The 24,405-nt window shown below is 49.4% G+C and overlaps 1 protein-coding gene across 1 annotated transcript; it reads right to left on the bottom strand.

The window, feature by feature from the left end:
• Positions 1-2,391: 2,391 nt before the first annotated feature.
• On the bottom strand, positions 2,392-23,976 carry NPFFR1 (neuropeptide FF receptor 1). Its single transcript, XM_068982322.1, has 5 exons — positions 23,796-23,976; positions 23,671-23,733; positions 8,243-8,557; positions 5,377-5,476; positions 2,392-3,271 (listed from the first exon to the last, which is right to left on the bottom strand). Exons 1-5 carry the CDS (start codon positions 23,974-23,976, stop codon positions 2,392-2,394), a joined length of 1,539 nt encoding a protein of 512 aa, XP_068838423.1.
• Between the last annotated feature and the right edge of the window lie 429 nt (positions 23,977-24,405).

Here is a 24,405-nt window from a genome sequence, read left to right as displayed (position 1 = left end):
AACACAATAGAATCTCATTTCCCAGACCAAGAGCTTGGGGCGGGAGGATGCAATTGCTGGTTCTGTGAGCATTCTGCCTCATCATCAGGCAAACAGCATTTGTGGGAATTTCCACCTCTCCTCCCCAATCCACCTTCCTTGAGAGGCAGGAAGGGGCATGGGAAGAAACCATCAGAAGACACATTCTAACTCAAACCCTGCCCCACCCCACCGCACCCCGTGGCCCTTCCCCTCTTGGTCCTTTTGAGCCTCACTTTGAGGATGGCAACATCTTCAGCCCATTTGCATGGATCAAAAGTGTCTGGGGACATGCTTGCAGGCGACACTGTACAATGGCTTAGGAGTTTTATTCTGCCCCTACATCTAGTACTTAAAGTGGAGTCAACAGGGTTAAGTCATCATGTGTCAATTAAGAAAACTGGTGGGGCCTCAGAGTCACATTCTCTGCCCTGGAAATGTTTCTTTTTTATTCACTAAAATTCTGGCAACAGTGTGTGTTCTATAGAGATAAGGAGGAAGTATCCAGTTAACTACAGATGACTGGGGCCATGCAAGGATCACAGGGTAATCCCAGTTCCTCCCACCTGCTGGAGAGGAGCCTCTCTCTTTAAGGTGATGCAGGCATGCTGGGTGAGAGCCAGAGCAAACAAGGGGTGGATCCCATCCTTTTTTAGGGCACATGAGTTATCCATGCTGGGAGAGGTTTAGTGTTTGTCATCCCAGAAGCCTCAGGGGACACCGTAGCTTTGGTTGGCCAACTTCTCCCCCACAATCCCCTGGAGGGAGCAGGGAAAGGGCCTTGGGAATGCTGTGTACTTGCAGCTCTCGTGAGCAGATGTATTTTGGAAGGCTGAAAGTGGGTGTTCTGCCCTCCTTTCCTCCTGTCTGTGAATAAATAAACTGATGCTTCTTGTGACCCTGAAGCTGACTGTCACATTGTGAGCTTTGACCTGGGTCTGGGTGATGGTGGTGGATCCTATGAGAGAGGAGGGAGGGCAGACACCCCCTTCTCTGGGCTCAGACCCAGAGTATCTGTGACTGACACAGGCTTCCCAGGGATTGTTCTGCAACTGCTCAGGCATCAGTTCAGCTCAGTTCAGTCGCTCAGTCATGTCCAACTCTTTGTGACCCCATGGACTGCAGCACGAGGCCTCTCTGTCCATCACCAACTCCTGGAGCTTGCTCACTCATGTCCATTGAGTCAGTGATGCCATCCAACCAACTCATCCTCTGTCGTCCCCTTCTCCTCCTGCCCTCAATCTTTCCCAGCATTAGGGTCTTTTCCAATGAGTCAGTTCTTTGCATCAGGTGGCCAAAATATTGGAGTTTCAGCTTCAGCATCAGTCCTTTCAATGAATATTCAGGACTGATTTCGTTTAGGATGGACTGGTTTGATCTCCTTGCAGTCCAAGGGACTCTCAAGAGTTTTCTCCAACACCACAGTTCAAAAGCATCAATACTTCAGTGCTCAGCTTTCTTCATAGAGCTCATGCTCAGGCATGACGTCCTGTTAATGGTACTTTGGGGAGAAGAGAATGGCCCTGGACACTTCTTGAAACAAACAAGACAAACCTACACAGAACACTCTGTGTTCTCTTGGGGAGGGATCAGGGGAGTGGCTTCAATCATACACAGGAGACTCCAGGACATGGACACCAAGCATCAGATGGACAGGCCAGCCTTGCTTTTCACTTCTTCCCAGATGTTTAATTAGGATTCACATTTTTCACTGTGCTTCGCCCTAAGGGGCCCTTCTGGAGGCAGCTGGAGATGGTCAAAACCAGACAGGCAGGCACTGGAGTCATGCAGGCTCTAGTTGAGAGACAGACTAGTCTCATCTCCTCTTCCAGCCTCAGTTTTGCACCCGTAGAGGGGGTATGTTACTGTTTAGTTGCTAAGTTGTGTCCGACTCTTTTGTGACCCCATGGACTGTAGCCTGCCAGGCCCCTCTGTCCGTGGGATTTCTCAGGCAAGAATACTGGAGTGGGTTGCCATTTCCTTCTCCAGGGATATTCCCAACCCAGGGATTCAACTGGCATCTCCTTACTTGGCAAGCAGATTCTTTACCAGTGAGCCACCAGGGAAGTCCCAGAAGGGGGATAAGAACCCTATTCCCGAAGTGTGAGAACTGAGTGAGATGATGCCTAATGATGCCTGTGGCTTCTGCTGCAGAGGGTTTCAGGGAAACAGCTCCGCTCTCTTTCCCCTCCTCTGCCTCTATCTGAGGGGGAAAGTGACAGAGAAGATTCCACTAACAACTGCTCACTGCCTTGTGTTTGAGAGGGAGACATATGGCAGCCTCTCCTAACACCACACCAGACGCTGTCATGCCTGGGTGTCACATGTGCGGTCATGGCCCTCGGGTTCAGAGGCCTGTGCTCCGCGTCCCCCTCAAATGTCCCAGGCTGGGATGGTGAGGGGCAGATGGGAGCAGCCGGGACCCTCGGCGGCCAAGCCATGGTGGGCCACGCGACCATTGCGCAGCGGGAGACGCCCGGGCCTGGGGGCCCCGCTGCTCGGGCCCGACTCGGAGGGCAGGCCTGAGTCGCTGGGCTGCACCTCCACGAACGCCCTCGTGCGCAGGAGCCGGCTGGCCCGCTGGGAGTAGGCCTCCCTGTGGCGCCCCCACGGTGGCGCGCAGAGCTGGGTGCGGAAGGCGGCCTGGAAGCCTCGGCGGAAGTTCTCGTTGAAGTAGCCGTAGATGATGGGGTTGGCGCTGCTGTTGAAGAAGGCCAGCCAGTGGGCGAAGGGGAAGGCGTAGGCGGTGACCAGGTGTAGCTGCGGCTCGCTCAGCTGCCCGTAGTCTATGAGGAGCAGCAGCGCCCAGAGCGGCAGCCAGGACAGCGTGAAGAACAGCGCCACCATGACCAGCATGTGCACCACTCGCGCCCTGCGCCGCGCGCCTCGCCCGCCCTCCCCCGCCGCCTCCTCGCCGCCGGTGCACGCGGGCCCCGGGGCCTGGCACAGCTTGCGGGCGATGCGCGCGTACATGACCACGATCAGCGCCAGCGGCGCCAGGTAGATATGCGAGAAGAGCACGGCCGTGTAGACCTTGCGCATGCCCTTCTCGGGCCAGGCCTCCCAGCACGAGTAGAGCGGGTAGGAGCGGTTGCGGGCGTCCACCATGAAGTGATGCTCCTCGCGCGTGACGGTCAGCGTGACGGCCGAGGGGCACATGATGAGCAGGGCCAGCGCCCAGATAACCGCGATGGTGACCAGCGCCTTCCGCAGGGTCAGCTTCTCGCGGAAGGGGTGCACGATGCAGCGGAACCTGCGGTGATGGAGGAAAGAAAAGCAGGGGGTCTGGGAGGGTCCCAGGGATGAGCACCAACCCCTGGAGGGCAGAGGGCTGGGGGCTGGCGGGGTTGGGGCACTTCACCCCCACCATTGCACCTTAGGTGGTGTCAAAGAAGGCTCGGGTGTTAATTATGTTCGTTGACAAGCAAATTGGTTTCTCACCTGTAGGGCAATCAGCTCCAAGGCTGGGCGGCCGTGGAACAAGACAAAAGGGCAGGTCTCACAAGAACTGAATCCTGTTCGTGCATTTTGGAGGATAAACTGAGTAGCTGGCAGCTAGCAGTGACTTAGCTGGCAGATTCTGTCCCTGAGTAGGCCGATTGGGTAGGTGTATCAACGAAAACAAATTTTAGCTGTTTATGGCTTCTCCAGAAAACCTTGGGAGTTCAGATGTGGAGTCTATGTGACAGGTTCTCCCTATATCATCTTAGCCACCATCCTTCCAACAGTGCCTCCATAGTATCGAGACAGTTCTGCACCATTTCCTCCTTAGGATGTCTCAGCTGTGATTATTATTACACCGTTACTTTACATATGGGATTCAGAGGTGTTAAGTAACTGGCTCAGGGTCACACAGCTAGCTAGTACCAAGGACCAAGCTTGAATACAGATTTGTCTTGCTCCACTGTGCCATATAAACGGGCAGCTGTAAACTTTCACTGTGCATTAGAATCTCCTGAAGCATTTTTAAAAATGCCTATGCCCAGTTCTCCTGCTCAAAGATGCCCATCTAGCTTAGCAAAGTCATGGGGCAATTTAAGGGCTAAACCTGCGCTAGAACACAGGCCTAGAGCGGACTCCCAGCCAACGGCTCTTTCCCCTTCACCAAAGTGTCCTGCTCTGCTCCCTCCTATCCTTTTCCCCATCTGACAGCACTTTACCCTTCTCCCACAGCTTGTCTCAAGCCTTATTTTCTCAACCTACCTGACTTTGACCTCCTGGTTTCGTAACATCAAATAAGGAGCTGCCAGAAAACAAATAATTCTTAAAGCACATAGTACTGGCTCTAAGTGCAGTAGCCCTTAATGAATGGAGAACGATCCTAGGACAGACCAGGAAGAGTTCCCAAGGAGATAGGAACTTGAAGAATACCCAGACACCACTGGGAGATGTCATCGTTAACAACGACAACAAAATGGAGACCAGTGAAGGAGGACTTCCCCCAATTACCCAGCTAATTAGCGGCCTTGCAGATGGGGACCCAGTTCTATCTCACCAGCTGCTTTCTTCACTGGGTCACAAAAGACTGGATTTGATGAGGGCAGAAGTGGAGGGACGCTGAGGACACTAGATTGTACGAAGGGTGGAGCTAGTAGTGCCTGAGTTTGGAAGAAGACAAGGAGGAGGGTGTGGGTGTAAAGATGAAATAGAATGCTATTAACTGCTGGCGTATGGTCTCCATACCAGATAGTATGTATCAGCTTTACAAACAGAAGTTCACTGAAGCCCCCCAGCCAGCCAGTAGGGTATGGACTATTTGACAGGTGATAAAACGGAGGCTCAATGTAGTTAAATGACCTACCCAAGGTCATCCAGCTAGGCAGCCCTCCAACTTACCTGCCTGCCTCCCTTGCTCTGGGATAAGCACCCTTATTGAAAGGGCTCTCGGAGAGGGAGGAGGACCCCCTTGCAACTGAATCAGTTGTGTTGCAAGCTGCTTGGTCCCTGGCTCCATTCTGTTTAGCAGACCCACTCTTATCAGAGATTCAGATGGAATCTGAGGCTGAAAGACCAGAAGCAGCAGAAGATGGTGGAGCTGGGGAGTCAGGGGCCACCAAGGAGGTCTACCGCTCAGGAGACAAGGACTGTCCCCAAGCTCCTCTTAGGGCCCAGGAATACCTTTTAAACCTCCTCAGGAGCTGCCTCCAGGTCTTCCAGAAAGAGGTAGCAGTATCCTCTACAGTCCCCCAATTCTAGAGGGCAAGCAGCCCCACCACCCTTCCCTCTGTGGCTCAGGACCACAGACCACAGAGCAGTCTAGCTAGTCTTCCTTCTAGCAGGCGCAGCAGTGGAAACAGCAGCTAGTCCTCATGCTGTGCCCCAGTCAGCCCAGGATAACCCAGCCAGGAACCCTCTCACCTTTCCACAGCAATGGCCACCAGCGTGAAAACGGAAGCAGACACAGACATGCCCTGCACCAAGCCGCTCATCTTGCACGTGGCGTTGTCGAAGGGCCACCCTGCAATGACAGAGGCCACCACAAAGTGAGAGATGCCTCGTCCACAAAGAGCCAGAGGCCTGCAGCCATCTGGGCCAGTCCCCTCTGTGGCTTGTATCTTCCCTCCAGTCGAGCTAGGTTGTCATTCTACCTCTGCTTACGCGCTTCCAGGAGTGAGGAGCTGACCAGCCGGTACCTCTGTGGACAGTCCTACTAGAGACAGCCTTTATACTGACCAGCAATTTTTCTCCATGAGCTTTAGATCCATCCAGCCCTGCCTGGATTTCTGCTCCCATAGCCCAGCTCCAAGTTTTAGGCCAGTAGTTCTCACCTGGATGCTCACTAGAATCAGCTGAGAGTTTGGAAAAGGATCAGTGCCCAGGACCATATCAGACTAATTACAAACAGAATCTCTAAGGGTGGGACTCAGACCACCCTATTTTCCAAATTGACCCAGGAGATTTAAGTGGCAGCCGAAGTGGAGACCCACTAGGACAGATCCATCCTGACTCACAAGTTGGGGGAGGTTATGAGCAGCTCTAGCCCATCCTACCTGATGTCCTCACTCTGACCCTGAGCTTCTGCTTTCTCATGAGACCTGAGTCCCACCTGCTTTCAGAACTGGTAGCCAGGTTCACCTCTTGGCTGCCTGAGGCCCTGTGTTGGTAACTAACTGGTGTTTTCAGCCCTCTAGCCCTGGGATGGTGGGGGGGGAGGGCAGCTTGTTCTTGTCTGTTGTGCTGTGAACAGGAGTCATCTCCCAAGACTGGGGTCTTCTTTCACCAACAGCCTCTGCCATGTTGATTTTCTGTCTGCATCCTTACGAGGTACCAGGCACTGGCCTGCTCAGTCCTCACCCCAGCCCCATTACTGTCTCCTTTTTACAGTTGTGAAAATGAAGGGGGAGATTAATTTGCAATCTCTTTGTCTCTAAATCACTATGGATCAGTGCTGAGAGTCTGATCTGGGTGCCAGGGAGTTTAAATGTCATGGAACGTCAATATCGCTGTAGAGAGCAGATGGAAAAACACAAAAAAATGTTCAAACCTCATTCATAATTAGAAAAACTCAAATGATACTTGCTGTGGAGAAATAGGAGCTCTCAGACATCACTGGTGGGAATGCAAATCATTACGGTCCTTCTGGAGGGGAACTAGGCAATGCCTAATTTATGCACTTGTGTTTTGACCTAACAATCTCACTCGATTCTGAATATACACCTCTGATGACACAAAATACATATGCACAGGGCTATTCATTGTAGCACTGTTGTAACTGCAAAATATCAGAGAAACTTTAGATGCCCACATTAAGAAGTTGTTGAATAAATAACGGTTTGTACAGATAAAAAAGGACTGGCAGACACTACTGTAACCAACTAGTGACCTCATCACACTATTGTTAACTGGTGAGTGAGCATGGGTGTGTGCACACCTTTATGTGTATGCACATGTGCAGGTGTGTGTGTATGCATACGTTTGTGTGTGTTTTGGGAAGAAGGATGCACGGCCTCTGTTTAGCATCCCTGAAAGAACCTGTGATTCAGCTGTGATTAAAGATCCCACCAGGCTTAGCCAGAGGACAGCCAAGGGGAAAGTGACAGCCCTGGCTTCACTTTCTGGCTTTGTGAGTCCCCCAGCCTCACATCAGCTGTGGCGTGTGGTAGTCCGTGCTCAGCCATGTCCGACTCTTTGCGATCCCATGGACTGTAGCCTGCCAGGCTCCACTGTCCATGGGATTCTCCAGGCAATAATACTGGAGTGGGCTGTCATTTCCTCCTCCAGGGGAGCTTCCCAACCCCAGGGATAGAATCTGCCTCCCCTGTATCTCCTGCATTCCAGGCAGATGCTTTATTGCTGAGCCACCTGGGAACCCCAAATGGCATAAGGGGGAGCATCCTTGTGTGGGCTCGAACCACTACCCTTTCAGTTAACAGTCCAACGTGCTAACCAGCTATACTACAGAGACACCAAAGTCACTCCAAATGGGGCTGTCGAGGCTCTGAATCCTGTTTCTTGGAGCTCTGAGCTCAGAAGCTGCAGGCATAGACCTCTAGGGGTCTCCCCAGCTCTGGAAACTAGTCCTTCCCACCTAGACTCTGTGGCGCCTTACTCTGAAACAAGAAAAGTGAATCTTGGCAGAAGGTAGATGATAGTGGGATCCTTCTTAACGTTTTTAGATACTGGGCGGGAATTTAGAAGTCAAGTGGCCTAGTTCTGCTTGAATCCCGCTACCAGATCCCTGCTAAACAGCCGGCCAGTCCCCACTTAGACACTCCCAGTGACAGGGAGCACAATACCTGTAGGCAGGAACCCTTTTTTGGTGGAGAACATCTCAAATTAGTTTTTAGGTCCCTATTCAGAGGAAACCTGCCTCCTTACCACTTCTTCCTGCTGGTTCTAGTTCTGCCCAGAACTAGATGGGAGCTACCCGGGAGAGTAGGACTGAACGGTGCAGTGGTTAGAAATACAGATGTAAGAATGTGGGACTTGACACTTAGTTGTATAAACTACAGAACCAGCCCTTAATCACTCCGAGCCTCAGTTTCCTCATCCATCAATTGGGGATAACAATAATGCATACTTCATTGGATTGTTGTGAGGATTAGTTAAAATAATTCAGGAAGAATAAGTCACACAAAGCCTGGAACAAAGCAAATGATTAATTCATTGTATCTATTATTTCTAGTCTAATCCTCTCAGCCGTAAGACTGGGGAGTTTGAGACAATGGCACCTTGGCCAGGAGACCAGGCCAGCCATGATTTCAGGGGGGAGCTGCCTACTCACCAGTGATGAGGTTGTCCACAAGGGTGGTGGGCATGCAGAAGATGCCCACCAGCAGGTCGCTGATGGCCAGGTTGAGGATGAACATGTTGGTGACGGTGCGCATGTGCCGGTTCTTGAGCACGATGAAGCAGACCAGGGTATTGCCCACCATGCAGAGGAGGAAGATGAGTACGTAGGCCACAATGAACATGGCAGCCACCGGGGAGGAGTGCTGGTAGTAGGAGGAGAAGGTGAGGTTTGCAGCCGGGGTGGCCTCAGCATCACTCCCATTCTCGCTTGGGGGCCAGCTGCTGTTGGAAGGCTGGGAGGGCTCCCCTAGGTGCAAAGGAGCACATGGGTCAGGATCTTAGGTGAAGAAGAGATAACTGACTTCTCACTGCTGGGAGATCCTTCTGTGCTCCAGACCCTGACCATGCCCAGCACCTGGGCATGAGCTCAACCCCAATTGCAACTGGATTCACCGATCCAAGACTTTCAACCTCACAGCCACTCAGACCCTGATCTCACACCTTCCAACCCGCTTGTCCACCTCTCGTTTCATTTCCCAATGTTGGTCCCTCCCCATCTGCACACAGTTCCAACTGTGCTGGATCCAGGCTCCATACTTCTCAGCCCTGCTCTCTGCCCCAGAGGCTGACCTCTCGGGAACCTATGTGAGCCAGGTTCCCTTGCTCTCTGGGTCTTTTTTTTTTTGGAGTACAGTTCATTTACAGTGTTGAGTTTCTGCTGTACAGCAAAAGTGAGTCAGTTATACATATATAAATATATGGGCTTCCCTGGTGGCTCAGAGGTTAAAGTGTCTGCCTGCAATGCAGGAGACCCAGGTTCGATCCCTGGGTCGGGAAGATCCCCTGGAGAAGGAAATGGCAATCCACTCCAGTATTCCTGCCTGGAGAACCTCATGGAGAGAAGAGCCTGGTAGGCTACAGTCAAAGGGGTTGCAAAGAGTCGGACACAACTGAGCTACTTCACTTTCACATATATATATCCACTCTTTTTTAGATTCTATTCCCTGCCTTCTGGTTTTTTAACTGGGTTTCAGCCAATGGGAGGCACTGAAGGAGACTGAAGGAGTGGAGGAGAGAGAGGTCAGTGTATTCATCTCCTGAGTCCCTCTCTGTCTGGACAGGTCTGCCCATGGGGCTGTCTTTACGGGTGCAGCTCCGGCTGGGTAACTCCCCTTCCACACTCCAGTTCCTGCAGGGCTGCAATGACAAGGTTCCCCCTCTGCAGCGACAGCTTCCTGAGGTTGCTGGTCCCTGTGTGCGTCACTGTCCCATGCTGGTTCTCTTGCCCTCCTCTCCCTGCTGTCAAGTCTCTTTACCAAACTCTCTTCAGTTAAACCCTTCCTGAGTGCACCATCTGTTTTCTCCTGCAATCCTATTACACCCTCAATATCTTTGACGTCCCTGCTCATCATCGCCACAGACTTTAGTTGTGGAAGAAAAGAAGGTGGTAGAGGGAGGAAGTCTAAAAGGGGACTCTGAACCAGGGCTGAGGATCAAAGGCACACGTTCAATTCTTCAGACCATCTAAAGCCAAGGCCACCACCCATCCTTCACCTTCTCCCATCGCGGTATCAGCTACTTCATTTGCACAGCTTTTAGCCAAGAGTTTCCTTATCTACTGGGCTTCCCTGGTGGCTCAGATGGTAAAGAATCTGCCTGCAATGTAGGAGACTCAGGTGCAATCCCTGGGTTGGGAAGCTCCCCTGAAGGCAACCCACTCCAATATTCTTGCTGGGAGAATCCCATGGACAGAGGAGCCTGGCAGGATGTAGGGGTTGCCAAGAGTCGGACATGACTGAGCAACTAACATTTTCACTTTTCCACGTCTGTTATTTGATCCAATCCTTCCTGCTATCCCATGAGGTAAATAGGTTAGGTATTAACCCCATTTGAAATGGCAGGACTGTGATCAGAGAGGTTCCCAGACTCGCTCAAGAGAACACTAATCTCTGCAGCTGAGTTGGCGTGGTTCTGTGTCTGTAACGTGTCTCAAGCTTCAGTGTGTGTTTCTCCAGGCACCTTTGGAAGGAGTGGCTGAGTGTCCAACCACAGCTCTCCTGGGAAGTCATTAGTTGTGGTGACTCATGATATTGTCTTGTAAACTCTCCTCCTGCTTTCCTCTGGGACTGAATGGAGCCTGTTCCGGAGATGAGGCATCACTGGGGAGTCTTCTGTTGCATACAGAGCTCAGCCACTGGCCTGGAGGCCCACAGGAGGCCTGGGACCAGAGATTAGAAAGATCCTGGGGTCTTTCTAGACTAGACCTCCCCTGGCACGGTGGGGCCACAGGGACCAGCAGGTGCAAGGGCGAACTTGGGTCACAGGCGAAGGGTCTGCCAGTGAAGGAGCAGACGCTGGAAGTGTTGGGTGCACAGTGAGAGAAGGAAATGATACTACTCTGCTTAGGCCCTTCAGGGGCATCCAATTGTACCGAAACATCTTTATTTTAATATGACAAACATGTACGAGAGAGAATGTAAGAGTGAACATATATGAGTATATAGTTTAATGAACCATGACAAGAGGGAATATGAAGAACCTCCAGCATACATTATTCACCTTCAACAATTACCATCTCAAGGCCAATCTTGCTTCATCCATACCCACACCTCTCCTTGGATGACTTTGAAGCACAATCTTCTCTTTTGTTCATAAATATTTCAGATTGTGTTTCTAAAATATAGGACTCAAAAAATCCATAACCCAGTATCAAAATTAACCATTGTGTCACAATATTATCAATTATCCAGCATTCAAAATTCCCTCATTGTTAGATATCTTAACTAATTTATTTTTTACTGAAGGATTTACAGAATTTTTAAAATAACTGGTTTGTCTGAGTGAGGATCCAAATGAGATTTCCATTTCTATTATGTATCATTATGTGCCAAACCACCCCAAAATCTAGTGACATGACACTGGTTTAGCCATCTGAGTGGCCCTTGGGATCATATAAATGTCTGGGTCATTTGTCTGTAGAATTTCTCGCAGACTGGATTTTGCTGATTGCCCCCTCTTGATGTCATTTTACACATTCTGCTGTCTGTCTGCTGTATTTCCTGTAAATTACAATTAGATCTAGAGGCTTGATCTGATTATGTCTGGTGGACTCTCTCTCTCTCTCTCTTTTTTTTTTTTTTGGCAGCAGCTTGCAGAATCCTGGGCTGCAGTAGTGAAAACCTGGAATCTTAACCACTAGGCTACCAGGGAACTCCCTGGTGGTCTCTTTCTTAATGCTAAGGTTGAACAGTGGGCCTAAGTGATGTCAGCTTGATCCCTCCTCTATCAAGTTTCCCACTAGCTTTTCACCAATGTTTTCAGCAGGAGCCACTAACTGTTGCCTAGACTCCTTGCTGCTGCTGCTGCTGCTAAGTCGCTTCAGTTGTGTCTGACTCTGTGCAACCCCATAGATGGCAGCCCACCAGGCTCCCCCATCCATGGGATTCTCCAGGCAAGAACACTGGAGTGGGTTGCCATTTCCTTGCATCTGATATACAACCCAAACTCCTTACCGCATGGTCTAATTCCTGTTGCCATTGATCTGGCCTCATCCCCCCGCTACCCTCCTCTTTGTCCTTTGTGCTCTGGTCCCCTCGTGATGCCTCCGACGCACTCTTGCTCTTTCCAATCTTGATGCCTTTATCTCTTCCTAGCCCCTCTGCCTTTCCCCCTCCTTTAGCGTTCAGCTTAAATACTGTCTTCTTGGAGAAGCATGCCCTGATTATTTTATTTAGGTGCCCACTATTATCTCTCATGGCATCTTGCTTATTTTCTTCCATCTGCCAATATTTTCTTTGCTCCCAGGTTTATTGGATTTTTTTTCTCCAACTTTGAAAATCAGCTCCTGGAGAGGAAGGATCTTTTCTTTCTCATTGATGGGAAGATATCCTCAGCATCTCATCAGGGCCTGATCATTGTGTTAATAAATGGTTTACTAAATGGTTGTTAGGAGGATAAATACGTGTATGAAGAGAAAAAAGAAGGAAAGGCGGATCCTGATGTCAGGTGACAGGGTCCTGCTGAAGGCTGGCATTGCTAGTGTTGAGAGGCCTTTTCCAGGGTCCTCTGGAAAGAACCCCCACCACAGTCTGTTGGAAGCCTCCTTAGCTAGCTCATTCTTGCTGAGCCTCAAAATCAACCTGAATAACTTGGGGAAATCTGTGGGTGTGGATGAGTAGAGGAAATTGTCAAAACCTGCCCAACTAAATTCTAGCCTGTGTGTTTGCCCCACTGCCTTTCACTTGGATTCAAGGGACTGCTTAGTGAGCTCATATTCCAAAGGCTGGCCCTGAGAAGTGTCTGGGAGCAACCCTGCCCATCCCTGGACCCTTGGCTGAGCCTGAGCATCAGTCTCTACACTTAGGACAGTTTCCAGCACTGTAGACTGATTTATTCTCAATTTAGGTAAACTCCTTTCTATTCCTGGCAATTCCCCTGGCTGGTGGTGAGATGGGTTGGAGGCAGGCAGGCCTCCCACCCCATCTGGACCTGATACCTGAAGCTGGAGACCTCATTAACACCTGGACTTGTCCCTCTGGGGATCTGCCTGGTGCCCTTGCGGATACATTACAGCCTGTGAAAATTTCATCCACTGGACCCAATTATGCCATTCCCCTTTCCTCCAGGGGATTCTGATGATCTCAGAGATTAGGCTCTGAGCCACTGAAAGTCTGGGGCCAGAGAAGATGAGGAAGCCCTGGTTCTCAGTGTGTAGTCCCTGACCAGCAGCATCAGCATCACTTGGGACTTGCTAGATATGCAGATTCTCAGGAATCACCCCTGATCTAAGGAACCAGAAACCCAGGTATGTCTGTTTTAATGTATCTTCCCCATGATTCCAATGGACACTCCAGTCTGGGAACCACAGAGCTGAAGGTCTTAGCCCAAAGACCCTGGAGGTAGTGGACGCATATGGACTGCTAAGTCCCAGCTCTCTTTTCTCCTGACTTCAGGCAATAGACAGAATATTTGTGTCTCCTCAAAATTCATACTCAGTGTGATGGTATTTGGAAGTAGGGGCTTCAGGAGGCATAGCTGACCCTTGAAAAATGCATGGGGTGGTTCGGGGCTCTGACTCCTATGCAATCAAAAATCCAAATATGACTTTAAATTCAGCTCTGAATATAAATTTACAGTCAGTCCTGCGAATCCATGGATCCGGATTCAACAAGCCTCAGATCGTGTAGTACAGTTCAGTTCAGTCACTCAGTCGTGTCTGACTCTTTGCGACCCCATGAATCTCAGCACGCCAGGCCTCCCTGTCCATCACCATCTCCCGGAGTTCACTCAGACTCACGTCCATTGAGTCCATGATGCCATCCAGCCATCTCATCCTCAGTCGTCCCCTTCTCCTCCTGCCCCCAATCCCTCCCAGCATCAGAGTCTTTTCCAATGAGTCAACTCTTCGCATGAGGTGGCCAAAGTACTGGAGTTTCAGCTTCAGCATCATTCCTTCCAAAGAAATCCCAGGGCTGATCTCCTTCAGAATGGACTGGTTGGATCTCCTTGCAGTCCAAGGGACTCTCACATCCATACATGACCACAGGAAAAACCATAGCCTTGACTAGACAGACCTTAGTCAGCAAAGTAATGTCTCTGCTTTTGAATATGCTATCTAGGTTGGTCATAACTTTTCTTCCAAGGAGTAAGCGTCTTTTAATTTCATGGCTGCATTCACCATCTGCAGTGATTTTGGAGCCCAAAAAAATAAAGTCTGACACTGTTTCTACTGTTTCCCCATCTATTTGCCATGAAGTGATGGGACCGGATGCCATGATCTTCGTTTTCTGAATGCTGAGCTTTAAGCCAACTTTTTCACTCTCCTCTTTCACTTTCATCAAGAGGCTTTCGGCTCCTCTTCACTTTCTGCCATAAGGGTGGTGTCATCTGCATATCTGAGGTTATTGATATTTCTCCTGGCAAACTTGATTCCAGCTTGTGTTTCTTCCAGTCCAGCATTTCTCATGATGTACTCTGCATATAAGTTAAACAAGCAGGGTGACAATATACAGCCTTGACGTACTCCTTTTCCTAGTTGGAACCAGTCTGTTGTTCCATGTCCAGTGTAGTACAGTAGTATGCATCTATTGGGAAAAAAAACTGTATAAATGAAGCAGTGCAGTTTAGACCCATGTTGTTCAAGGATCAATTCTAATTAGGTCACAAGAACAAGCTCTCTTGAATGGGATTAGTGCCTTTATTTTAAAAAGACCTCAGAGAGCTCCCTTGTCCCTTCCACCACATAAGGACACAGGAAGCTGTGTATAAACCAACAAGAGGATCCTCATCAGACACTGGATCTGTACCTTGATCTTGGACTTTCCAGTCTCCAGACCTGTAACAAGTCAATTTCTGCTGTTTAAAAGCCACAAGGTGGCGCAGTGGTAAAGAATCTGCCTGCCAAGGCAGGAGACAGCAAGAGATGGCGGTTTGATCCGAGTCTGGGAGATCCCCTGGAGTAGGAAATGGTAACCTGCTCCAGTATTCTTGCCGGAAAATTTCATGGACAAGAGGGGCCTGGCGGGCTACAGCCCATGAGGTCGCAAAGAGTTGGACACAACAGAGCGACAGAGCACGCACACGGGCATAAAAGCCACCCTGCTGCTTGCTGCTGCTGCTAAGTCGCTTCAGTCGCGTCCGACTCTGTGCGACCCCATGGACGGCAGCCCACCAGGCTCCCCCGTCCCTGGGATTCTACAGGCAAGAGTACTGGAGTGGGGTGCCGTCGCCTTCTCCAAAGCATGAAAGTGAAAAGTGAAAGTGAAGTCGCTCAGTCGTGTCCGACTCTTCGCTACCCCATGGACTATCAGTCCGTGAAATTCTCTACGCCAGAATACTGGAGTGGGTAGCCTTTCTTCTCCCCAGGGAATCTTCCCAACCTAGGGATCAAACCCAGGTCTCCTGCATTGCAGGCGGATTCTTTACCAGCTGAGCCACAAGGGAAGCCCCAAATGGAGATAAGCTTACACTTACTGAATGAGATAATACGTGAAGAAAACTTGACACAATGCGGGACACACCACACTCAGTGTGTGTTAACTCAGCAGCAGCTGGGCTGGTGGTATTAAACTGCACAATGGACCCGAGGGTAATATTTTATAGTACTCTTGTTGTGGGCCTCCCTGAAAAGCCTGGAAGATGTGTGAGAGGGAAAGCAACACCAAACTGAAGGTCCAGAGCACGGAATCCAGCAGGGTACTCCACCAAGTTCTAATGACTGCATCGTTAGCGCCACCTACTGGTCTGCTCTGGTACCACACACAACTCAGCTCTAGATTGAGTTCGTTCAGTTCAGTCGCTCAGTCGTGTCTGACTCCGTGACTCCATGAATCACAGCACGCCAGGCCTCCCTGTCCATTACCATCTCCTGGAGTTCACTCACACTCCCGTCCATCGAGTCGGTGATGCCATCCAGCCATCTCATCCTCTGTCTTCCCCTTCTCCTCCTGCCTCCAATCCCTCCCAGCATCAGTCTTTTCCAATGAGTCAACTCTTCACATGAGGTGGCCAAAGTATTGGAGTTTCAGCTTTAGCATCATTCCTTCCAAAGAACACCCAGGGCTGATCTCCTTTAGAATGGACTCGTTGGATCTCCTTGCAGTCCAAGGGACTCTCAAAAGTCTCCAACACCACAGTTGAGAAGCATTAATTCTTTGGCGCTCAGCCTTCTTCACAGTCCAACTCTCACATCCATACATGACTACCGGAAAAACCATAGCCTTGACTAGACGGACCTTTGTTGGCAAAGTAATGTCTCTGCTTTTGAATATGCCCTAGATTAGAGACACAGTTATACCATTATGACCAAACTAGAGCCTCGTAGGCGGCAGTCCATGGGGTCGCTAAGAGTCGGACATGACTTCAATTTCACTTTTCACTTTCATGCATTGGAGAAGGAAATGGCAACCCACTCCAGTGGTCTTGCCTGGAGAACCCCAGGGATGGTGGAGCCTGGTGGGCTGCCATCTGTGGGGTCACACAGAGTCAGACTGAAGTGACTTAGCAGCAGCAGCAGCAGACAGCATATTAAAAAGCAGAGACATTACTTTGTCAAAAAATGTCCATCTAGTCAAAGCTATGGTTTTTCCAGTGGTCATGTATGGATGTGAGAGTTGGACTATAAAGAAAGCTGAGTGCCAAAGAATTGATGCTTTTGAACTGTGGTGTTGGAGAAGAGTCTTGAGGGTCCCTTGGGCTGCAAGGAAATCCAACCAGTCCATCCTAAAGATCAGTCTGAATGTTCATTGCAAGGACTGATGCTGAAGTTGAAACTCCAATATTTTGGCCACATGATGCGAAGAACTGTCTCATTAGAAAAGACCCTGATGCTGGGAAAGATTGAAGGCAGGAGGAGAAAGGGATGATAGAGGATGAGATGGTTGGATGGCACCACTGACTCGATGGACACGAGTTTGAGTAAGCTCTGGGAGTTGGTGATGGACAGGGAAGCCTGGCATGCTGCAGTCCATGGGGCCGCAAAGAGTTGGACACAACTGAGTGACTGAACTGAACTATACCATTCAGCGCCCACTTCCTGAGAGCCTCAGGGTGAACATAGCCTGACCTGCTGAAAAACACAACAGAACACAGTACAAATGGCTAATAAACACATGAGACGAAAAGTTCATTTGTAATCAAAGAAATGCAATTTTAAAAGAACACTGGGTAAGCATGCCATCAACCAGACTGGCAGAGAGGAAAAGCGCTTGGTGACACCAGAGGGTGGCTGTGCACGGTGGGGTTGGAAGGACACACATCAGCCCAGCCTTTGCAAACGGGGCACATCCATCCAGCACCCCGATCCAAGACCCACTCCCAGAGCCAGCCAGTCCTCTTTTAGGGATTTACTTAATAGAACAAGTTCTAGTGGTGGGAGGAAATGCTGACCAAGGTGGCAATAGTTATAAAATCGTAGGTAGAAGCATTATAAACTGTGTTCCATACAAAAGTGTGTGTGTGTGTGTGTGTGAACAAATGACCAAAAAACCCAGAACAAACAAAAGACATTAACAGTGTGTAACAGAGTGTGTTTTAAGTAATTTCTTTTTCCTTTGTACTAACGTGAGATCTAACTTTTCTAATCAGAAGGAAGCTCTGATACATATGATTAAAATATTCATGACAGCAGTGGTTCTCAACTCTGACAGCGCCACTGGCAGCATTTTTGGGGGCATGGAAAGAAGAGCCCACCTGGATTGCCAAGAAATTTCTGTGTCCTGCACTGGAAGGAAACCAGCTAGCTTGCTCCTCTCTCTGGCAACCTTCCCCTGCATGGGCCACTTGCCCACAGGTCTCCCACCACCAGGCAGTGTGAGCAGACATCCTCCCTGCATCTGGCCTCCCTCAGCCACGGAGCTCCCAGGCTGGGCAGGCAGCTCTGGAGGCTGCCAGAGGCTCTGAGGGAGCCGCTAGACTGGGGCTGGGCTGGGACCAGGGTGGGAATCGTGCCCTCTGATGCCTCACTGCACAGCACACCATGCAGCCAAGGCCCAGTGGGGAAGGCCTGAGAGGGACTACTGCCCGGCTGATCCAGCAACTCTGCAGGAGGACAGACAGACTGCAGTGTCTGTCTGCAGGCCCTCAGAGATCCTCCAGGCCGTATTTTTGGTCCAGCCACCCAAGAATACCTCCTTCTGCCCTCCAGTCAGTATCCAACCAGTCAGTGACCGTTGCTTAATTTGACCTGGCAAGGACACAGCTTCTAGGCCAACTCTGAGTGACAGAAATTTCTTCCTATTGTTGAGTTGTCTTCCTGCAACTTGTCCCCTACCTGTTCCAGTTCTGCTCCTTGAACAAGAATGGGCCCCTGTCCCCAAGGTCATCCCCTTCTCCCTGCCTTTTTTCCCCCACTCTGAACATCTCAGGGTCTTTTCAGTAAGTGGGAGTTTTGGGCCCATGTCCGTCAGTCAGTTGGTTTTTATCTCCCCAGAAACTTTCCTCAAGATTACAAGCAAGATCTTCTCTCTTTGAAATGCACACAGTTGATTTTTTTGGACCTAAATTCAGGTCTTTGCAATTCACTTTACATTTCATTTTCTTGGGTTTGATCCCGTGTTCCAGAATGTTAAGATATCCTCATTTAAATTTTGAAGCTGTTGCTATGTGGGTGTTATGGCTCTTATCCACAGATTCGAGGAGCATGCCTTTTATTTTTCCCTCTCAATTATTTAACATCAATGTCAAGGTCAAAGTCTGAGGGACCGCTAAGCTGTATTAGAGTTAATACAAAGTCTTGTCACCAGTCCTCCAGCCCCGTTGCCACTGCTCAGTTCCCAGGGCTCTCATAAGAGATCTTAGCCGGGTCCTGCTGAAATCTCGTAATTCATCTTTCTACCTCTTAGAAACCCAGTGTGAAAGAGGAAGCGTGGGAGGTTTAGCCTGAGTTGTTTTTAGCACTAACATTGGCCCCTAATGACTAGTACATCACTACATTTTTTTCTTTCTTTTTGAAAAAAAAATCTTGTTTTTATAAAAAAAAGCAATATGTTTACTATAAAGCAGTCTGAGCACTACAAAAGAAAAGAGTGAAATAAACACCCCTGCAATTTCACACCAAGAGATGCCCCCATGGCCATTGCCTTTGTGATGCTCCCAGCCACATCCCAAAGGTTCTGGCCAAGTCGACTGACTGTACCCTGCATTTCCAGCATCTCATCAAGCTGACACCAGGGCTCTCTGTTTTGCTTTCTTTGAAGCCACTTCTAGGATCAGCCTAGACGTGTGGGAGTGGAGCAACCTTCAACTGGTGAAGAGGAACAAACAGCTATCAGCCACTCATCGCTGTGGGGAAAATCTCGTGTGCCTTCTGCACTTTTCTCAGAAGGCGCCCAGAGAGATAGAACCCTAGTGGCCGACCACTAAGCCCAGTTCATCCACTCAGTTCTGTTCTTGCCTTTTCTCCTTTTCCCATCTCAGTCTCTTGCCCTCTGCTTTCAGGCATCAGCTCCTTCTCTTAGGGTATACTTTCAGAAGCAGGAGGACCCAAAGATGTTAGTGACCATCTCTTTGCATGTACTTTACATATACATTTAATAATGCTGCTGCTGCTGCTAAGTCGCTTCAGTCATGTCCGACTCTGTGCGACCCCAGAGACGGCAGCCCACCAGCATAAAGGGGATCATACTACATGTGTGTTCTAAAGACTGCTTTTTTAAAAGTTACTCACAGTAGGTAGTAAATATATTTTCATACCAGTAAATAAAATCCTTAACACAACCCATATAGCATGCTGGGGCAAGTGCTCTCATCATTTAATTTACTTAATTTAGTGACATTAGATGATTTCTAATTTTGCACTGTGATGAAAATGCTTGTGCACATATCTTTGCAAGTGTACAGGATGCCTCCTTTGAAAAAATTCTGTGATGTCTGATCAGTTTATTGTCTTCTAAGTCAGCAAAAACAAGACCTGGAGCTGACTGTGGCTCAGATCATCAGCTCCCTATTGCAGAATTCAGACTTAAATTGAAGAAGGTAGGGAAAACCACTAGGCCATTCAGGTATGACCTAAATCAAATCCTTTATGATTACACAGCAGAAGTGACAAATAGATTGAAGGATTAGATCTTGTAGACAGAGTGCCTGAAGAAAGATGGACAGAGGTTTATAACAATGTACAGGAGACAGTGACCAAAACCATCCCCAAGAAAAAGAAATGCAACAAGTCAAAATGGTTGTCTGAGGAGGCCTTACAAACAGCTGAGGAAAGAAGAGAAGCAAAAGGCAAAGGAGAAAGGGAAAGATATACCCAACTGAATGCAGAGTGCAAAGACTATCAAGGAGAGATTAGAAAGCCTTCTTAAGTGAACAATGCAAAGAAATAGAGGAAAACAATAGAATGGGAAAGGCTAGCGATCTCAAGAGAATTAGAGATACAAAGGGAATGTCTTATGCAAAGATGGACACAATAAAGGACAGAAACAGTGAGGACTGAACAGAAACAAGAGATTAAGAAGAGGTGGCAAGAATACACAGAAAAACTGTACAAAAAAGATCTTAATGAACCGGATAACCACGATGGTGTGATCACTCCCCTAAAGCCAGACATCCTGGAGTGTGAAATCAAGTGGGCCTTAGGAAGCATTACTACAAACAAAGCTAGTAGAGGTGATGGAATTCCAGCTGAGCTATTTCAAATCCTAAAAGATGATGCTATGAAAATGCTACACTCAATACACCAGCAAATTTGGAAAACTCAGCAATGGCCATAGGACTACAAAAAGTCAGTTTTCATTCCAATCCCAAAGAAGGCCAATGCCAAAGAATCTTCAGACTACCAGATAAATTGTGCTCATTTCACATGCTAGCAAGGTAATCTTTCAAATCCTTCAACAATACGTGAGCTGAGAACTTCCAGGTTTACAAGATGAATTATAGAAAAGGCAGAGGAACCAGAGATCAAATTGCCAACATCTGTTGTATCATAGAAAAAAGCAAGAGAATTCCAGATAAACATCTCCTTCTGCTTCAGTGACTATGCTAAAGCCTTTGACTATGTGGGTCACAACAAACTGTGGAGAATTCTGAAAGAGATGGGAATACCAGACCACCTTATCTGCCTCCTGAGAAATCTGTATGCAGATTGAGAAGCAACAGTTAGTATGGAACATGGAACATATGGGACTGGTTCCAAATGGGGAAAGGAGTATGTCAAGGCTGTATATTGTCACCCTGCTTATTTAACTTATGCAGAGTACATCAAGCAAAATGCTGGGCTGGATGAATCACAAGCTAAAATCAAGACTGCTGGGAGAAATATCAACAACCTCAGATATATGGCTGACCCCACCCTTATGGCAGAAAGCAAAGAGGAACTAAAGAGCCTCTTGATCGAGGTGAAAGAGGAGAGTGAAAAAGCTGGCTTAAAACTCAACATTCAAAAAATGAAGATCATGGCATCCAGTCCCATCACATCATGGCAAATAGATGGGGAAACAACGGACACAGTTACAGACTTCATTTTCTTGGGTTCCAAAATCATTGCAGATGGTGACTGCAGCCATGAAATTAAAGACACATTGCTCCTTGGAAGAAACACTATGACAAAACCAGACAGCATATTAAAAAGCAGAGACATTACTTTGCCAACTTAGGTCTGTAGAGTGAAAGCTATGGTTTTTCCAGTAGTCATGTACAGATATGAGAGTTGGACCATAAAGAAGGCTGAGGGCCAAAGAACTGATGCTTTTGAACTGTGGTGCTGGAGAACTCTTGAGAGTCCCTTGGACAACGAGGAGATCAAACAAGTCAATCCTAAAGGAAATCAACCCTGGATATTCATTGGAAGGGCTGATGCTGAAGCTGAAGTTCCAATACTTTGGCCACCTGATGCAAAGAACTGACTCATTGGAAAAGACTCTGGGAGTGATTGAGGGCAGGAAGAGAAGGAGATGACAGAGGATGAGATGGTTTGATGTCATCATTGACTCAATGGACATGAGTTTGAGCAAACTCCGGGAGATAGTGAAGGACAGGGAAGCCTGGCATGCTGCAGTCCACGGGGTCACAGAGAGTCAGACATGACTTAGTGACTGAACAACAAGTGTTCACTAAGTGTTTGATATTTATTCTGAAATTTCAAATACAAGTCAATATTTTCTTGGCAGTTTAGGGCTTGTTTTTGAGCTACCTTTTCTTCCTTTCTGAAAATCAGGACACTTGCCCATCTTCAGTCTTCTGGCACTTCATTCTCTGTCATTTCCTCTGAGACAAAGATTACATCGGAGAATGCCTCCAGGTCCCTGGGATGTTATTTGTCTGAGCTTAGATCATATGTGGCTTGATGCCTTATCCAATCACTTACCTTGGGCTTCAATCTCCCCCTTATGTTCCTCATTTCACCATTTGAAGTAAAATTGCCTGTGCGGCCTGCTAGGCTGCCCTCCCTTGTGTGTTAAGGTTACATGCACCACAAGCCCAAGCCCTCTGCTATCCTTACGCAAACTTTGAAAGCACTTTGCATCTGTCTCGACCAGTTTTCCTTGGCTTCTGTTCACTGAGGCTTCGGTGCTCTGCTGACACTATCCTTCCAGATCCCACCAATCTTCTAGCTGCATCTTGAGTTCTGCGTTTCTCATTGCATCTTGTGTACGTGCACTTTTCAACCCTAACTCACTGGAAAGCAACAAGTGCAGCTGCACACAACGTTCTGTAAAACTCCCTTTTCTTTCTTCCCAGCCATGTTTGCAATTGTACTGGCTTGGAATTTCCGGGTTTTATTACCTCCTGGAGCAGCCTTCTTTTACGGTATGATTTTATTCAACACATCTTGTCTTAGTTTACCGTCACAGCCATACTGTGAATCCAGCTGAATGTAAGTTTCTCCATTCAAGAGATAGGTAACCAGTCGCACAAAGTGCGTGCGTGATAAGTCGCTTCAGTCGTGACTGACTCTTTGCGACCCCATGGACTGTAGCCCACAAGGCCCCTCTGTCCATGGGATTTTCCAGGCAAGAATACTGGAGTGGGTTGCCATGCCCTCCACCAGGGGCTCTTCCCAACCCAGGGACCGAACTCACATCTCTTATGTCTCCTGCACTGGTAGGCAGGTTCTTTACCACTAACACCACCTCGCACAGAGAGATTTAGGCAAAACCCCAAAGACACCCAGCAAGCCAGTGGACCAGCCCTGGATGCTCCAGTTTCTTAGCTGAAAGATGGTTTCCTTTGCCCACACCAGCTGAGACAGGGGTCTGGCCCCCCACCTGGTAGGGCTGGAGCAAACAGCTTTATGGAAGACAATTTTTCCACAGACCAGGATGGGGGTGGGGGAGGTAGGGGGGTAAGGAGGTAAGGAGGGGTGGGTGGGCGGGATGGTTTGGGGATGATTCAAACGCATTACACTTATTGTGCACTTTTATTTCTATTATTATTGCATCAGCTCCATTTCAGGTCACCAGGCATTAGATCCCAGAGGCTGGGACCCCTGCCTTAAAGTTCTGGAGGTCAGGTCCATAGTTCCCTCTCATTTCTCCCAGGGAGGGAAATTTTGCATGGAGGAGACCTTGTCTAGAATTCCATCTCTCCACCTTTGCTGCCTGAAAGGAATGACAATTCCTTTAACGCCAATAGGCAAGCTGTCCTCACCTGGTTTCAAATGAGCCCCCTCTCAGGCAGGAGGGCGGGTGCTAGGCATTCGGGGCATAGAGGCTTCCGGGTCTTTCCTCTACCTCTCTCTCAGTCTCACACACACATATGCAGGCACACACTCTACGAAGCACTCTAGGTCTTTCTCCCTCTCTCAGTGTGTGTCTGACTGTCTCACACACACACACGCACGCACGCACGCACACTCAGAGTCACAGTGTTGGGCTCTGGACAGCCCTCTGCGATCAGAACACCCCTCTCCCCTCCCCTCTCTCTTGGCTAACAGCTCCTCAGTACCCATCCACTCGCCCCTAGCTCAGCCCCGGGGTCACTCACCATCCATCCTGTCCACCTTGCCCTGCTCCAGGACGGTCCCCGACGGAGGGAGGCAGCGGGCCCCTGCGAACCGGCAAAGGACAGGGGGTCTCCGGTACTGGGTTGCTGGCGCGCCCTTGCCTCACAGTCCGGCGCTCGCAGGCCGTAGCCCAGAGCGGGCTCTTCCCCTCGCCGCGCGGGCAGCGGCCGGGATGGAAGGCTCCCGAGCCGCGCAGCTGCCCGCCCGGCTCTAGGCTCTACCGCCCGCTGCCGGCTGTCCGCCGCTCGCGCTCCCAGGCCAGGGGGAGGGGGCTCGCGCCGCGCCATGCGGTCGTCATGGCACCCGGCACACCTGTGTCGCCGCAGCGCCCCCTTGCCCGCGCGCCTGGCCCCCGGCCTCTTCCCAGATGTGGCTCCCTCCGCAGGGACGGAGCACCCCTGCAAAGTAGAGGACAACCCACTGACCACTGCAGCCTCGGCTGCGACATAACTCTTTGTGTCCCTCTCCCTGTGACTTCCATCCCAGCGCCGGTCCCCTACTCCTTGTCCGCGCCGTAGAGGAGCCTGACCCCCAGCCAACCACCCTGGTGGACAGGCCCCTGAGGCCCTCCTGAGAAGGGGATGAGAGGCAGCTGTCACACACCATAAGGCGAGGAGAGCAAGGGACAGTGTGTCCGCAGACAGTTAATTCCACAACTCGAATTAACTGGCCAGGCGCTCACTAGATGTCTACTCCTGGGAAAGTGTCTTACCTGC

Source organism: Capricornis sumatraensis, chromosome 10 (assembly GCF_032405125.1).
Source record: "Capricornis sumatraensis isolate serow.1 chromosome 10, serow.2, whole genome shotgun sequence".
NCBI lineage: Eukaryota > Metazoa > Chordata > Mammalia > Artiodactyla > Bovidae > Capricornis > Capricornis sumatraensis.
The sequence above is the reverse complement of the archived record's forward strand: the minus strand, read 5'-3'. Positions and strand labels throughout refer to the sequence as shown.

What these genes read in the sequence shown, in the direction of transcription:
- NPFFR1 (XM_068982322.1), bottom strand. Translation starts at nt 23,976, where the DNA reads ATGGCGCGGCGCGAGCCCCCTCCCCCTGGCCTGGGAGCGCGAGCGGCG. An exon ending in CAAGGTGGACAGGATGGATG is followed by an intron (nt 8,558 to 23,670) that starts GTGAGTGACCCC and finishes CTTTGCACCTAG; the next exon opens with GGGAGCCCTCCCAGCCTTCC. An exon ending in GTGGCCATTGCTGTGGAAAG is followed by an intron (nt 3,272 to 5,376) that starts GTGAGAGGGTTC and finishes CCATCACCGCAG; the next exon opens with GTTCCGCTGCATCGTGCACC.